Genomic DNA, 17,261 nt, shown 5'->3' with positions numbered 1-17,261 from the left:
AGAGCCTAAAACAACTTGACAAACAGTAGGTGCTCAATATTTATTATGTATACTAACAGTGTTTGTCCAAATAAGTAGAATAGTTGTTAAGCCTGTGACCCACCCCAGAGCCACTGAAGCTATCTCTGGGTCCTGGCTGAGGAAACTTGCATTTGTACCAATTCCTGCAGGGCACTATTAGGCATGCTCAGTCGCAACAAAAGTAAACCAAAGTTGGGATGGCCAAACGCACAATAAAAACACAGCCACTACCGATGTCCATTTCAGCAGTATGTAGTAACGGTGATACTGAGAGATAAACTATTAATAATACAAATGCCAAAACAAACTGAATGTTCTTCGGAAGCCTCCGCGATATGTCCCAAGGTCATCCGGTGTCATTAAGACTCCAAAGGAACCACAGTTATGCCATATGCTCCTTGACCACGTGTGCACGTGTCCGTGCTGAGTCGTATCTGACTCTTTGTGACCTCAGGGACTGTATGTAGCCCACCAGGCTCCTCTGTTCATGGGATTCTCCAGGCAGGAATACTGGAGTGGGTTGCCATTTCCTTCTTCATCTCTTTGACCATCTCAGGAATTTCACTGTTGGTTTGTCTTTACAGGGATGTTTTCCCACTGGATTTAAACTTTTCTTGGTAGATGCTATATAGTTCTCATGAAATTAATTAAAACCATGATAAAAATGGTGATTGCAGCCATGAAATCAAAAGACGCTTACTCCTTGGAAGGAAAGTTATGACCAACCTAAAGAGCATATTAAAGAGCAGAGACATTACTTTGCCAACAAAGGTCCGTCTAGTCAAGGCTATGGTTTTTCCTGTGGTCATGTATGGATGTGAGAGTCGGACTGTGAAGAAGGCTGAGAGCCGAAGAACTGATGCTTTTGAATTGTGGTGTTGGAGAAGACTCTTGAGAGTCCCTTGGACTGCAAGGAGATCCAACCAGTCCATCCTAAAGGAAATCAGTGCTGAATATTCATTGGAAGGACTGTTGCTGAAGCTGAAACTCCAATACTTTGGCTACCTCATGCAAAGAGTTGACTCATTGGAAAAGACTCTGATGCTGGGAAGGATTGGGGGCAGGAGGAGAAGGGGATGACAGAGGATAAGACAGCTGGATGGCATCACTGACTCAATGGACATGAGTTTGGGTGAACTCCAGGAGTTGGTGATGGACAGGGAGGCCTGGCGTGCTACAATTCATGGGGTCGCAAAGAGTAGGACATGACTGAGTGACTGCACTGAACTGATGATAAAAATAATGATATGGCACTTAAATGATGCCAATAAACTATTTTCATTCTATTTTTTATTTGGCAGGGGGGAGGCTTCCCAGGTGACTCGGTGGTAAAGAATTTGCCTGCCAATGCAGGAGACATGGGTTTGACCCCTGGGTCGGGAAGGTCCCCTGTGTCACAGTCTGAACAACAAAACAAAACACAACCCCCCTTCCCTGGCAGCGAGCACCACGCTCTCTTCTTCACTGGGGCGTTTTTAGAAACAGGAGTCTATTCTCATTGCCTCCACTCCCTCACTTTTCATTCACTTCTCAACTCACTAATATGTGACTTCCGCCCCCACGTTCTACTAAAATTGCTCATTCAAAACTAGGTCACCAACTGCTTCCTAATTTCCCATCCCAACAGCCTCTTTGCATTTTTACTTGTCCTGTCTCCTGTGAGACAGATTTGACCATTTTTCTGCCTTGGATGCTCCCTCTTCATTAGACTAAAACACTGCATTTTCCCCCATGTCCCCCATGAGCCACCCACCCTGCGGTGGGTGTCCTGCCTCTTGCAGGCTTCTTCCTTCAGTTACCCCTCAGATGTGGGCACACGGTCCCTTCGTGACCTTTTCCTTACTCTGTTCTCCCTCTCTTACCCATTTACTCACATCAAGGTGGGGACAACGACTCCCATGTTGACCTTTGGCGTAGACCTCTCTCCAGTCCCCATTTCTGCCCTTTGGAGATTTCTACCCAAATGTCCCCAAGGAACTTCAAGCCCTGCCTATGTCCAATGACTAAGTGTCCACCCCCACCCCCACCCTATAAAGCATTTTCCGGTACTTCTGACTGAGTAATCAGTCCCTGTAAGGGATCTGCATCACCAAACTCATGACCTCTCTCTCTGACAGGTATACGCATGCTACCTTTACCCCTTCTAGTAAACTCCTATTCATCCTGCAAAACTCATCTCATTTCCTCATCTGGAAAAGCCTTCCAGAGCCCCCACCTGCCCAAGCTGAGTTGGGTACCCCACTCATGTGCATTCTGAAAATCTCTATCAAATGCATCTCTCTTCCTATTGTAATTACTGATATCTCTCTATATATTTTTGCCAAGTTTGGGCTATATATTTTAATCTGTGCATCCCAAACACAGACCAGCACCTGGCCCACACCATGTCCCCAGAAAACCTCTGCTCAACAGCGGAATGAATAAAATACTGGATAAAGGAATGATGTGAACATCTCAAACACTGGTGATTCTCTGAAACCACATTCAGTCAGCAAACTACAGCCCGCAGGTTGGCCATTTATTTCTGTAAAAAGAGCTTTACTGGAACCCAGCCACGCTCGTTCACTGGCGTGGCCACTTGTGCTCTAATGATGGCAGAGTGGAGTAGTTGTAACAGAGGCTGTTTGGCCCACAAAGCTTAAAATATTTACTATCTGTCCTTAATTTGCCTGCTTCTGCTCCAAATCATCTCAGCACTTTATCAACTTTCCCTAATGATAAAAACAAACAAACAAAAAAAACGAACACAAGAGCTCCCACTGCTACTGCTACTCTTAACATTTATTCAAAAGAAATTGCTGTTCTAAATGTCTGTTCTCACGGACTGGGCTTCCCTAGTGGTTCAGATGGTAAAGAATCTGCCTGCAATGCATAAGACCCTGGTTCAGTTCCTGGGTCGGGAAGATCCGCTGGAGAAGGGATAGGCTACCCACTCGAGTATTCTCAGGCTTCCCTGGGGCTCAGCTGATAAAGAATCTGCCTGCAATGTCGGGGACCTGGGTTCGATCCCTGGGTTGGGAAGATCCCCTGGGAAAGGCTACCCACTCCAGTATTCCGGCCTGGAGAATTCCATGGATTGGATAGTCCATGGGGTCGCAAAGAGTCAGACACAACTGAGTGACTTTCACTTTTTCTCATAGACTATGCACTGCAGTGGGGTGAGAGATGGCCAGTGAGCAAAGGCAAAATAAGAATTACAGGCCATGATATAAATCAGTGAACGAGACAAACAGGAAAATGTGTTAGAAAGTACCTGACTGGGAAGGGGCCCTGAAAAGGGGGATCACATTCAGGTTTCTTTCCAGGGCCATGACATTTATGTCTTTTTAAGATTTTTTTTTGATGTGGGCCACTTTTAAAGTCTTCACTGAATTTGTTACAATATTGCTTCTGTTTTATGTTTCGGGCATGAGGCATGTGGGATCTTGATTCCCCAACCAGGGATCCCTGCACTGGGAGGTAAAGTACGAACCACGGGACCACCAGGGAAGTCCTTGGAGCCATGACATTTATGTTGAAACCTGAAGGAGAAGACAGGGCCAGTCTTGGAGTGTGCTGGAGGAAGTGTGTTCTAGAAGGCGTGCTGACCACAGGAGCCTTTTGTCAGGAAGGGGTTGAAATGCATAAAGAGCTGAAAGGAGGCCATGGGGTGGGGGTACGGAGACCAGAATGAAAAGAAAGAAAGAGATCAAACAGGCTCCAGCAGGGAGACCTGGGAGGCCAGGTGAGAGATACTGGATTCACTGATTACATTCCAAACACTGGTCACTATATGAAGAGCTTCCATTCTGACATTATCATGACTGCTCAGGCTTTTCAAAAATTAATACTATGCTTCTGTTTTAAATTGTTCCAATCAAGTTTACTTGTCCCTCAATATATGTGACATTAACTTGATAGCCCTACATTTTAAAATTGGCAGGATTCAACCTGCCTTTTGAAAAAATTTACCAAAGAGGCAAGTTTACCCAGTATGTTGAGCTCCAAAATAAAATTTCCTTTTAACAAGAAGAATTCATAAGAAAATAAGCTGAAAAAAACTGTCTCAACTTACCTTTTCTGACTGAACTTCTCTGGTTATTTCTAGAGTAAAGTATTCTCATCTCGTCTTTTAAAAACTGTATTCTGACATTTAACTATCCCTTTCAAAAAATATTACAGTTCTCTCAGGGTGCACCAGTTGACATGAAACTGCCAGGCTTTCAGCAACGCTGGGTATACTTATTTCCATGAATACAAATTATATCCTGACACGGCGTACACTGTATAAGTTAACAATTTTTACATAACATATTAGGCCATGAGAGATGTTTTTCAGAAAAAAGGAACATAAAACATATATAAATCTACTAAAAATGCAGTACAGTAAAGAACTGCCTTTTTAACTCTTTAGTAGTGAAGTCGCTCAGTTGTGTCCAACTCTTTGTGACCCCATGGACTGTAGCCTATCAGGCTCCTCCGTCCATGGGATTTTCCAGGCAAGAGTGCTGGAGTGGGTTGCCATTTCCTTCTCCAGGGGATCTTCCTGACCCAGGAACTGAACCAGGGTCTCCTGCATTGCAGGCAGACACTTTATCATCTGAGCCAAGTAGTGAAGGATCTAATAAAAAATTGTGTTTTCTTAACAAATTGTTTTTATATTCAATCTTAGGTTTCACTAAGACAGATTTTATGTCCACCTAGAGGGAGGTAACTGGGGCTTCCCCAGTGGCTCAGTGGTAAAGAATCCACCTGCCAGTGCAGAAGACACAGGAAACTTGGGTTCAATTCCTGGGGTCAGGAAGATCCCCTGGAGAAGGGAATGGCAACCCATTCCAGTATTCCTGTCTAGGAAATCCCATGGACAGAGGGGCCTGGCGGGCTACAGTCCACGGGGTCACAAGAGTTGGAAAGGACTGAGCGACTCAACAACAAACAGAGGTAACTAGCAGTCTTGCTGTTGTCCTTTAAGAACTTAAACAGCATCTTGAGTTTGACAGTGAAACTTCAAAGGTTTATGCCTGACTGTAGAGTCAGAAAACACCATACACAAAACAAGAAATTATGTACAAAGTAAGGAAGTGCTTAGGTTTATTTTTCAGCAGAATCACTTTAAGATCCGTAAAATTTTAAGGGTCTTAGGAAAGAGTACTAATTTATAACAAAGAAACTGGGAGAACATGCTTTGTGGACTAGCTTGTATTTATAGCATATCTGGTTCTTTTAAGCCACACTAAAGCCATGATGCTCCCCACATAGAGAGGTAAAGAACCCGCCTGCCAATTTAGGGGACATAGAAGATGTGGGTTGGATCCCTGGATCAAGAAGATCCCCTGGAGGAGGGCATGGCAACCCACTCCAGCACTCTTGCCTGGGAAATCTCATGGACAGAGGAGCCTGGTGGGCTATAGTCCACGGGGTCACAAAGGGTCAGACACAACTGAGCGACTAACACACACACACACACACACACACACACACAGAGGAAATGGGTAGGGGGTCCCAGTGGGACAGTCTATCATGGAGGACTCGGAAGAAATTGTGCAACAGCCAACATAGGAATGTGACCCTTTGGAGAAGGAAAATGAAGAGAGGAGCCTGATCACCGCCACTCCCTCTGCCTGGAGGCATGGTCCATGCCAGAGCAGCTGCAGGAGGGGCTCAGAGTTTGTCCATCACAGGGAGCTGAAATACAGATCAAGGTCTGTAGAGTTGAGGGCAGTGTGTGGGGCAGGAAAGGGAGACAACACAGACAAACTGTCCCCTTAGAGTGTGCACTCAACCTGGGACTTGAGAGAGGTCCTGTTGACGCAAAGCTCCGATCACACTGCCTCACTTCCCCACTTCCAAAGCCTCCAATGGTTTCCTCACTCAGAGTCAAAGGTTGATGACCTTCTGAGGCCTCCTGCAAGTCCCCTCCATGCTAATTCACCTGTCTACTCCCATTCTCAGCCCGTCCTCCTGCCCCCTCACTCAGCTCCAGCCTCCCTGGCCTTCCTGCCACCCCAGGGCCTTTGCACTGGCTTTTTCCTCCCTGCCCTCCTTTGGGGACTGGCTTAAAGGTCATCTCTCAGGAAGGCCTTTCCCAACCACTTCATTTAAAATTGGAATCCTGGGACTTCCCTGGTGGACCAGTGGTTAAGACTCCACACTCCCAATGCAGGGGGCTCAGGTTCCACCCATGGTCAGGGAACTAAGATCCTGAGTGCCATGGAGCATGACCAAAGAAATATATACAATAAATGAAAATAAAACAACAACCAAAAAAGCCATAAAAACATAAAGGGAGCAGAAAATGAAAGTAGATGCTTAAATAAATATTTAAAACTACTTCTTCAAAAAATAAAATTGGAATCCCCCTTCTTCCTGTCCCAAACTTCCTATTCATCCTTCTCTGATTCATTTTCTTCAATACTAGTAAAGCCTGGCATGCTGCAGTTCATGGGGTCGCAAAGAGTCGGATGTGACTGAGCGACTGAACAACGGCTCCCGATAAACAATGTGATTTATTTATCCACTAAAAAAAACGTGTGCCCACTCCCATTCTGAAATTCTAAAACAAGGACCAGGACTTTTTTCTGTTGTCACGGCTTTATCCCACACCTAGAACAAGGTTGGCACGTAACTGCCCCGCAGCACTAATTGTTGAATGAGTGACTGAACACATAATTAACCTGCAGCAGTCCTATAACAGCAGGTAGATCCATCATAATACACATACATCATGGGAACCGGTAAAAAAAAATCTGATTTTTATAGCAGTGCTTGCCAGGAAAACAACTAACCACTATGACTACCAGTAATCACCTGAGTAAATGACAACTCACAAAATGACAAACAGACTAAAAAATGTGTCCTTCCACTAATAATAAAAGAATTGCAGGAACTTCCCTGGTGGGCCAGTGGCTAAGACTCCATGCTCCCAATGCAAGGGGCCTGGGTGTGATCCCTGGTCAGAAATCCCACATGCTACAGCTAAGAGTTTGCATGCCACAACTAAGACCCGATGCAGCCAAGCGAAATATAACCTTTTTAAAAAGAAATACAATAATAACAGCAGTAGCAGCGATAATCACTGTAATGGTAATACTCAACATTGGCAAGGGTGTGGCATTGAGAAGCGTTTCAACAACAGTATGAAAATAATTCTTACACATTTTCTAGAAAATAAGTCAGCCTTAAAAAATGTTTGGAACCTGCATTTATGCAATAATTACACTTCAGATAATCTAAGAGAAGAATATGAAAGAAAACAAATAAATTCAAAGATCCAAATTGCAACATTATGGAAGACAGTGGAGAACGAGCAAAGCCCAATTTGCATAAGTAAACTCTGATTCTATTCCCCACCCATTCTTCTACCTCCTCCAAGAGGCTGCCCAGAACCACGGTTGTCCCATTCATGTAACACTTACCGTTGCAATTTCTCAAAGCACAATGTTTCTCGCTTTCCTAACACTTATCACAATCTCTAATAATGCATTTATCTTTGTGCTGTTTTACTATTTCATCCATTAGACTACGTTGCACAAAGGCAGGAGTTCTCTGCTCACTGCTGCAGCCCTCGATTTACAACTATTAGTACATAATAACCACCCAGAATTTGTTAAAACAATAAGTAAGTGAATAAAACAGAATCTCATGCTGCCATTAAAATATTTCTAAAACACTGACAGCATAGGAAATGCCTACAATATAATATTAGTAGGAAAAATCAAAATTCACATTCAGTATTAATTCAGCTATTAAAGCATGCACGCCAAGAAACACGTGGGAAGAAAAATTTCCATAATATTAACTCTGGTTGGATGCTAAAAATGTAAGTACAGTGACTTTCTTCTTTATACTTTTCTATATTCAAAATTTTTTACAACAGGTATGTATTATTTCCGTAATAAGATAGGACAATAAAGTAAAACTTAGAGGAAATGAAATGAGCAGAAGAAGGGACAGAGAGACAGAAAGAGAAGAGCAGAGAACATCAGTGGGGGGACATGGTCTAGCCAGTGCAGAACAGGCCAGGGCTGGAGCAGGTGGCAGGGCCATTCTGTGGGCAAACATGGGTTGTTCAAGACGTGTAAAAGCTGAAAAGAGTGACACGGTCACTGCTGTACTGCAGGAAGGTCTCTCTCCACAGGCCAAATCCAGTCCCCTACAGACATACCTCATTTTACTGCACTCCACAAATGCTGCATTTTTAAATAAATCAAAAGTTTATGGCAACCCTCCTCAAGGACTCTATCAGCGCCATTTTCCAACCAGCATTTGCTCACTTCATGTTTCTGTGTCACATTTTGGTAACTCTCACAATACTTCAAACTTTTAAATTACTATTATGCTTGTTATGCTGATCCGTGATCAGTCATATTTGATGTTATTAGCATGACTTGTTGAAGGCTCAGATGATGGTTCAGATTTTTTATAAATAAACAGCTCTTAATTAAGGTAGATACACTGCTTTTTAATACATAATGTTACTGCACATTTAATAGACTCCAGTGCTTCCCAGATGGCTCAGTGGGTAAAGAATCTGTCTGCAATGGAGGAGAAACAAGAGACATGAGTTCAATTCATGGGTCGGGAAGATGCCCTGGAGGAGGGCATGGCTACCCCACCCACTCCAATACTCTTGCCTGGAAAATCCATGGACAGAGGAGCCTGATGGGCTACAGTCCATGGTTCACAAAGAGCCGGACATGACTAAGAGACTGAGCACACACAGCGTGAACATAATTTTTAGGTGCACTGGGAAACCACACACACACACAAACCCTCAAAACTCATTTATTGCGTGAAGCAAGTACTGAACCCACAGCATCTCCCAGGTGTGCCTGTATCTGTGCAAATTAAGCTGTGTTGAAACACAGCTGCACCCATGCATGCACATACTGTCTCTGGCTACTCTCATGCTAAGTAGTTACAACGCAGATCATTATGGCCCAGAGAGCCTAAAATACTTATTAATACTATGTAGCCCTTTACAGAAACAATTTTTTGAACCCTGGTCCATAAGATGCATCAGGGAAGGGAGAAACTAAAAGCCGTAAAGTGGTGATTATAAGGGCCGTCATTTTAAGGGTGACGCAGAGGAAGACAGTGGTAGATAGAGGAGTCTTGACAAGCGTCCATATCTACAATCAAATGGAAGAAGGGGAAAAGGCCCTTCTAAAGAAGGAGAGGCATTCCTACTTTAGACAGCTACCCTCATTTTATTCACTCACTATTTTAAAGCACAGCAGGAAAAGCAGTGTCTGCTGCACTGGTTACCTGCAGGGTCGGAACTGTAGAGACTGGCAGCTGCGGCTATGGTTCCCGGGGGGTGGATGGCACTCGATGAAGACCTCTGACTCGCAATCAGGATCCTGCTCTTGGCAGACGGTAAACGTGACATCGCACCCAATCCCAGCTGGGGCTTAAGGAGCATGGCCGAGCGATAGAAAGTTGGGGGAACTTCGTAATGAGTATAGGGAGGAGAACAAAATTCTTCTTTTCCAGGGCGTTCTGCAACCTAGGATAAATGACCAGACGCTCAATCAGAAAACCGCACATCATAGGATGAGCACTGAACCTCGTCCTACGACCAAGGCTCCAACAATGACCACTCTGGCATCACTGAGCTGCTCCATCACCCATCACTTACCTTCTCTGGGCCCAGGGTCTTCATCTCTAAGTTGACCGCAACGGGATGATCCCTTCGGTCTATGCTGGTTCTAATACTCTATGAATCTACATTCCACTGGGAGAAACAAGAACTCCCTCCATAAGATTTTAAAATGATATCACTATGAAATCATTGGAATTTGTGCAAGTAGTCAATCTATAAATAATGTCAATGATGCAAGGCAAGAATTCAGCAAATGTTCATGGAATTATGAAAGTTTCCTTATTCCTAAGGAGAACAGGCACAGTTTTTCTGGTGACCTTGTCTTACAACAGGTTGATGAACTTTATCAATTTAGGTTAAGTCTTTATTAGGCTACTTAGGAAATAAACTATGCATTGTTAATGAGGGAAGAAAGGTTATTTAATGGAAGAATAGAGAAGTTAATGGAAAGATGTGTTTTCAGGCCTCTATATTCTGTTGATATAATTAAAAAGGAGAGACTCAATTACCTCTGATTGTCTTCCCTAGTATGGTGGTGCCTCCAGGAATGTTTGAGCAAGTTTCGCTAGAATGGAAGTTTTGGGGCAGAGTCTTGTTGACTGTTGAATTCATAGCACCTAGAACAATGTCTAGCACAGAGCTGAAATCAACAAACATCTATTAAATAAAGGAATCATGCTTCATTCTTTCCTGAATCCAATAACATAACATCATGTTATCATGTTACTACTTCCTGTGGTTAACAGTTTGGATTAGAACACAGTGGATGGCTACCTTACATATATGCAATCATATGGCTACCTTTTATATATGCAATTCTGTACTCACAAAGCCTGTTCATAACATCAGTGTTTCCTCATGCTAGAAATGAAGAACATAAGTCACTGAAATATAACCTTACTTCAAGTTAAAAAAAAATAGAGTCAGAGGCTTATGAAAAGACATACATGTTAATTAAGTCTACTCTAAATCACAATACATTTTACAAGTCAAACCCGTTTCTATTCAGGAATCACAGGCATTTAACAACATTCTTTAATAGGGGCTATAAAGCTGTGATCCAGGCTGCTGAAGAGATAAACCCTTAATTTAATACTCTTTTAATGTCGAAATAGATAAACGTTCTCTTTAAATTGACATTATTGAAACAAAAGATGAGGCCTTTAAAGTTTTATCATAATCACATTGTAAAATATGTATGATCGCTATAGCCGATAGACAGAACTCAGGCTCCAGCAAATTATATTCCTATGAAAGAATATTCTACATCTGCTCTCTGATAAAATTTTTACTATTTCTACTTACTCTCTCACTATCAATCTTTGGCATTTCAATTATACTCATATTCCCTCGATTTTTAAATGTTAGTGTCTACATGTTTGGTGGCATTGTTCATGTCTTTCAGCAGGTGCTCTCATGAAGAAATTACCATTTCTAACCTACATCTAACCTACATTTTTCAGATTGCAATGTCTTATCTCAGTAATTATTCCATTTTTTTCAAACTGGATAGGTTTCCTGGGTCAAAATTCATCATGCCATCATTGGAAAACAACCTTAACGATTACAGGAACTTCGGTGCCGATCATTTTGTTGGGTAATTTGTCTCTGGTAAGATAACAAAAAGTATTCCTTAGATGCCTACTCTGTGCATTTTTAATAAAACAAGAGCGTCTACAAAAAAGCGTCACACTCTTTTCTTTCATCTTTATTGACAAAGCACAGCAGGTGTCACTGCACAGTCAGAGACACAGGAGATTAACCTCAAATGGGGGTTTTCCCCCTGCTTCTCCAGTGGAGTATTTTTAGAGAAATAATTTAAAAGCAAACTAAAGAATCCTCATGATTTCAAATTTCTAAAATCATTTCAGGCACACAAGCAAATAGGTTCTTACTGTAGCCTGAAGAAAGGGTCTGGGCCCTAGATTCTCTGATTAAGGCAGAGAACAGTCCTCAGATCAAGGGGCTGGTGCCCAGTGGCACTTCTGTCCCCATGCTAATGGGGTCTCTCCCAACCCCTCAGAGCTACTAAAGCTGCAGGAACACTCAAGCCACTTTGTGAAGACTTGGGATGGCTTCCACACGGTTAAGACTTCGGAATATTGAGGGGGTGGGCAGGGAGGAACGTGCATCTAATATAGAAACTACTCTATAGTTTATGGAAGGACCAGAAGCAACAAAGATGGAAAATATACACAAGAAACGATAAGACAGGTCAGAGAGAAAGAACAACAGGATTCTTGTCTACATCTCTAAATAGTTTTTCTCACAAACGTGTTTCTCAGAGAAAAATCTGGGGTATCTTTTTGGGGGGAGGAGCTGCCACAGAATTACTTTATTTGAAGAACTGAATGAAGCACGCTCAGTCGTGCCCAACTCTTTGCCACCCCATGGACTGTAGCCCGCAAGGCTCCTCTGTCCTTGGAGTTTTCCCGGCAAGAAGACTGGAGTGGGTAGCCATTTCCTTCTCTAGGAGATCTTTCCAACCTAGGGATCAAATCCTAGTCTCCTGCATCTCCTGCACTGGCAGGCAGATTCTTCACCACAGTACCACCTACACTTCCTCAAATGAAACTCCGTAATGAAGTGATATTTTAACAGAGAACTACAGAATGTGAAGGAGACTCTTCCAGGTATCTTCTGCTGCTGCTGCTGCTGCTGCTGCTAAGTCACTTCAGTCGTGTCCAACTCTGTGTGACCCCACAGACAGCAGCCCACCAGGCTCCACCGTCCCTGGGATTCTCCAGGCAAGAACACTGGAGTGGGCTGCCATTTCCTTCTCCAATGCATGAAAGTGAAAAGTGAAAGGAAAGTCACTCAGTCGTGTCCGACTCTTTGCGACCCACAGACTGCAGCCCACCAGGCTCCTCCGTCCATGGGACTTTCCAGGCAAGAGTACTGGAGTGCGGTGCCACTGCCTTCTCCGTTCAGGTATCTGAGAGAAGAATATTCTGAGCAGAGGGATGTCCAAAGGCCCTGAGGCAGCAAAAGGAGCGGGAAGGAAGGCCAGGTGGTCAGGAAGTGAAGGAGCCAGACGGAGGGCATCCTAACAGCTGAGCCATCCTACCAGCTCCAGCCCGTGTCCACCGCGGTCTGGGAAGAACTGGAGAGTGTCAGGGGGAGCACTGACCTGGCCTCACTTTCCTCTCAATTGATCGCTGGGTGTCATGAGATTTGAGTCCAAGGAAAACCTGCTCTCTGAGCTCTGGGAGAACAACTGGCCCCAGCCCTGCGGTACTGAGAGGGGTGGCACAGTGAGGACCCAGGTGGCCATCTCAGCGCTGCCCTTGTTTTGTGGCTTTCAATGAGAGACTCAGAGCTCTCCAAATCTGCTTCCTCATCCGGACAATGGTGAGAGCACCACAATCCTGCCCTCCAGAGAATCAGAGCAAGGGTTGGCGAAGATGGGCAAAGATGAAATGTGACGCTATGTGGTCCCAGGACATAGCAGGCACTCAACTAAATGCTAGCTGTAATTATTGTTTTGACTTAAAACAGAGCCCATGCCTAACACATTATTTTCTACTCACTGTACTGTGTACAAACACAAAAGTCTCCCATAGGGAAATATTCTCCTTCAGAAGAGGATCAAGTCTGAGCACTTTGAATAATATATTCATTTGGGGTTTTTTCCCCACTACTTTATAGAAGAATTGTGCTCACTTATCAGCAAGGAGATCAAACTAGTCAATCCTAAAGGAAATCACTGACTCAGTGGCAGTTTGAGCAAACTCCAGGACATAGTGAAGGAGAGCGAGGCCTGGCATGCTGCAGTCCTTGGGGTCGCAAAGAATCAGACAGGACTAAGCGACTGAATAACAACAAAGGAAATCAACCCTGAATATTTACTGGAAGGACTGATGCTGAAGCTAAAACTCCAATACTTTGGCCATCTGATGCGAAGACCCAGCTCATTGGAAAAGACCCTGATGATGCTGGGAAAGACTGAAGGCAGGAGGAGAAGGGGATAACAGAGGATGAGATGGTTGGATGGCTGACTCAAAGAGCCTGAGTTTGAGCAAACTCCAGGAGATGGTGATGGACAGGGAAGCCTGGTGTGCTGCAGGCCACGGGGTCGCAAAGAGTCGGACACGACTAGGCGACTGAACAACAACAAGAACAATTTAAATACGGGAGCCAATCAATTTAAATGCTTTTCTAACTTTTATGTATTATGTCAGGCAGAATTTAAAAGAATCCCTTTAGATGTTAGATCCACCTCATTCTGATCATCAATCTCTTCCAGTGGAAACCGTTCATTTGCCTGCAATCTGCTCTAGTTCAAAACACCCCTTTCTATACAACTGCGTCCATCAGTGTCTAGAATTTGCTAAGAGAGGACACTCTGCTTTCACGATTCATTGAAAACACCTCACGAACTTTAGGATGTTCAACTCACAGACTGTCTCACAATGACATTCTCTTACCTCCTGCAAAAACTTCTCACTCATTGGACTGAAGGGATGTCCTGGGGGCTTGATCCCCGACACCACTAGTCCAGAGCTGAACACCCGGGGCCTCTGCAGGTCCGGCTTGAACTTCTCGTAGAGGCCGGCAGCTGGCTTCAGGTCACCACCTGCCGCCTTGTCCTCTTTGGGGAGAGCCACGCTGCACGCAGGCGGAGCATAAGGGAGCCCCACGGGAACCAGCGACGCGTCCACCTGGCCGAGGGCCTGCGGGCTCCTCCGGATGTAGGTGATGATCTTGGGCCTCACGTGCTTGGGCTTGGGCATCACGATGGGCCTGGGGTCCGCCCGCTCTTCCCTCTTCTCAACCGGGGGGCCCACCGTCCCCTCCAGTGAGGTGGGTGTGTCCTCGGGACGGGGGAGGGCCCCAGGGCAGGCTTTCTTGGCAGGCACTTTGGGGGATGCATGTGACAACCCGGTGCTGTCAGTGGGAGGCAGGGCGGCCGGGGGGGACCCCACATCCACACTTGACGTGCCCAAGTCCTGAAAGCGGCTGCTGGGTGGCGGGGGCTGGCAGGTCACATTCACGGTTGTCTCTGGGTGGAGGGACGTGGGGACACCGAGAAGGACATCTGCCCTCGCTGGAGAGGTGCTTTCAGTCTTCACTGCAGGTTCCAGATGGTTCCTGGTCTCTGCAACAGATAGAGAGACCTCTTGGCTTTCCTCGGCTTCTGAGCGGCTGCTTGGAGGGTCGGGGGGCTCAGGGACCCGAGTTTCACTCTCTCCAACAGAGGAAGCTGAGTCAAAAACCATAGTGTTGACGCTGTTCCCATCTCCCAGGACGCCTCTCTCGTAGCTGGCACCAGAGGGCCTGCTGTCAGTCGAATCTCCAGGAACAAAAGCTACGTGACCATCCCCTGGTGACACACCGTTGGGCACCGTTTCACCCACCTTCCGAGCTGCGCCTGGCAAACTTCTGGCCATGGGTTGCTGATCCGCAGCTCGTGAGGAACCGGGGCTCGGTTTGGGGGTGGTTCGGAGAGACCCGTCCTCACCTCCCTTCTCCGGCTCACCTCTGTCTTTTCCTGCACCCGGGGGGTGGGGAACACCGTGTGCCAGGCTGCTCAACCCAGCGGCTGAGGCTCCTGGCTGCACCTCCCCAGCTGGCTCCTTTCTCCCGAGAGGTGACACGCCATGCCCCTGACGATACCCCAGCTCCCCCACCTGGGTGGACTTGAACTCCTGCACAGGTTTCAGCTCTGTCTTGTATTCCACCTTCCCCGGACCCACTTGTGCTTCTGGCCTTCTCGGGACATCCTTCGAGGCTGGAGAGCAATCGAGAGCGCACTCTGGATGGGCAGAAGGTACTGTGCTCTGGGCGCTGACCTTGGGTACCCGTCCCCTCTCTGGCTGGGTCTCTAAGGGGACAGTCTCCATGGTTACTGAGGTAGATGGTTTAGGATTACGTGCGCCCTTTCCCTCTGAGGTCTCATCCACCAGAGGACAAGGCTGCCCTGGAGAAGGGGCTGTCCCCGTCTTTGGCGGCCCCTCCCCACCACCGGGCACCAGATGCGGGGCTTCTGGGGACCCCAGCCCTGTGGGTTGTGGAAGCGGCCAGGCCAGGCCCCCAGCCCGCTCCTTTGTGAGCACGTCCACTGCTGCAGCAGAACTGCTAACTCTTTCCAAAGAATGCCTCCTCAGTTCCTCGTTGTCAAGGGTCTTGGCCAACTTATCCTTGGGGACAAGCCGGGGGACATCAGCCTCCCGCTTAGCTGGAACCTCCAGGCTAGACTCGCCCATGACAGTCCTCCGACTCAGCAGACCTGGTCCCTGGAGACCCCGAAGGGCCTGTAGGTGGTCTGTGCCTCTCTCCAGCTCGGACTCTTCATTCCATTCTCTCTGAGCCATCGGAGAGAATTTAAAATCCTTCAGGCCGGCGGGGACGGCCTGAGATGCCTTTGCAAAGCCCTGAAGTGGGTGAAACTCCTTTGGGATACGGGGACTACTCTCTGGTCCCCTCAAATTTGCATTTCCAACTTCCTCTGGCACAGCACATGTGGCAGGCTCGTCAGAAGAGGAGCCAACCTCCAACATGACGGGGTTGGCATTGGCATCTCCCAAACTCAGGACTTGGTCATTATTATTTTTTGCTCCGTTTCTGCTGTCCCGCAATTCGCTGTAACATGACTTCTTAGGAGCCACTGGAACGCTCATTTTCCAGCCGTCAGTGGGGGCTGCCTGCCATGCAGTCCTCCTTAATGGAAAGGGGTGTCCTTCAAGCTGCTACCTGGAGAAGAGGAAATTCTCAAGCTGCTTGTCGCCCCCTGACAGCGTCACCGGGGCAATCCTGCTTTCATCATTTTCAGAGCAGTTTTAAAACTGAGCATTTTCTTCACACACAGAAGGACGACTTATCTGTTGGGTTCCGGCTGAATGAGAGCCAATTAGTCCATGAGACCTAGAGAGAAATAAAAAGAAAAGTATACTAGATTGACAGATAGAAACTCTTAGTAAACACAGATTTATTCATCACTTTCCTACCATTACTTCATTCACTCAATCCAGATACTATTTCTCCAAAACTTTTCTGATGGGGCACGGGAGAACGTAACATCGAAATGATTAATGTTAGAAGTGGATTATAAACACACATTAAATCTTAAGTTTATATTTTAAAAATCCACAAGTTCATACTGATACTGATTAAAAAGGGCGGACAAGAAAGGAAGGTTCTTCTTCACAGAAGAATACCAACTGATACAAGAAAAATTAGACAATTAGAAAAATCACCACTTTGTATTCACCAGAGTAATAATTATCTTGGATGAGGGACACCAATGGTTGCTAAAATCACCAAGTGCAAAACTGCTGGGAAACAGGATATTTACACAATCTTAGAGCACCACCCTCCAGATTGTTTTATTTCTTACAAAGGAAAACTTCATCTGTACAACGGAGAAACCTGGTGGACATCATCAAATGTAACATACCGGTATAGAAAGCAATATCACATGCTCCCAGTGTTAGGTTGTTCTCAGGCCTCACATCCCCCATGAGAGTATGCTTGCTATAAATATTCTTTTCCTTTCATTTGCTTGCATCTACACACAGCGTGTACTTTTTCCATTAATGAGATCATTTCCTATAAGCTAATTTTTTGTCAGTCATTTTTTTTTTTATTTGTCCCTTCTCCCTACTCCCCACCCCAGGATACAGTAACATCCTAGCCTAAGTCTTTCCACTCTTTCCCC

The 17,261-nt window shown here is 45.6% G+C and overlaps 1 protein-coding gene across 7 annotated transcripts in view; it reads right to left on the bottom strand.

Annotated features, from left to right (window-relative positions):
- The window catches only part of MTUS2 (microtubule associated scaffold protein 2), a 392,307-nt gene that overhangs the window by 245,541 nt on the left and 129,505 nt on the right, over window positions 1–17,261 (bottom strand). For all 7 annotated transcript variants that reach the window (XM_006078577.4, XM_006078579.4, XM_044927309.2 and 4 more), the window contains 2 exons: window positions 14,032–16,468; window positions 9,268–9,508 (listed from right to left, as the gene is read on the bottom strand). In XM_006078577.4, the coding sequence (XP_006078639.3) occupies window positions 9,268–9,508; window positions 14,032–16,224 (2,434 nt within the window). In that variant the 5' untranslated portion in view covers window positions 16,225–16,468. The remainder of the gene's footprint in view (window positions 1–9,267; window positions 9,509–14,031; window positions 16,469–17,261) is intronic.

This window comes from Bubalus bubalis, chromosome 13, assembly GCF_019923935.1.
Source record: "Bubalus bubalis isolate 160015118507 breed Murrah chromosome 13, NDDB_SH_1, whole genome shotgun sequence".
NCBI classification, from domain to species: domain Eukaryota; kingdom Metazoa; phylum Chordata; class Mammalia; order Artiodactyla; family Bovidae; genus Bubalus; species Bubalus bubalis.
The sequence above is the reverse complement of the archived record's forward strand: the minus strand, read 5'-3'. Positions and strand labels throughout refer to the sequence as shown.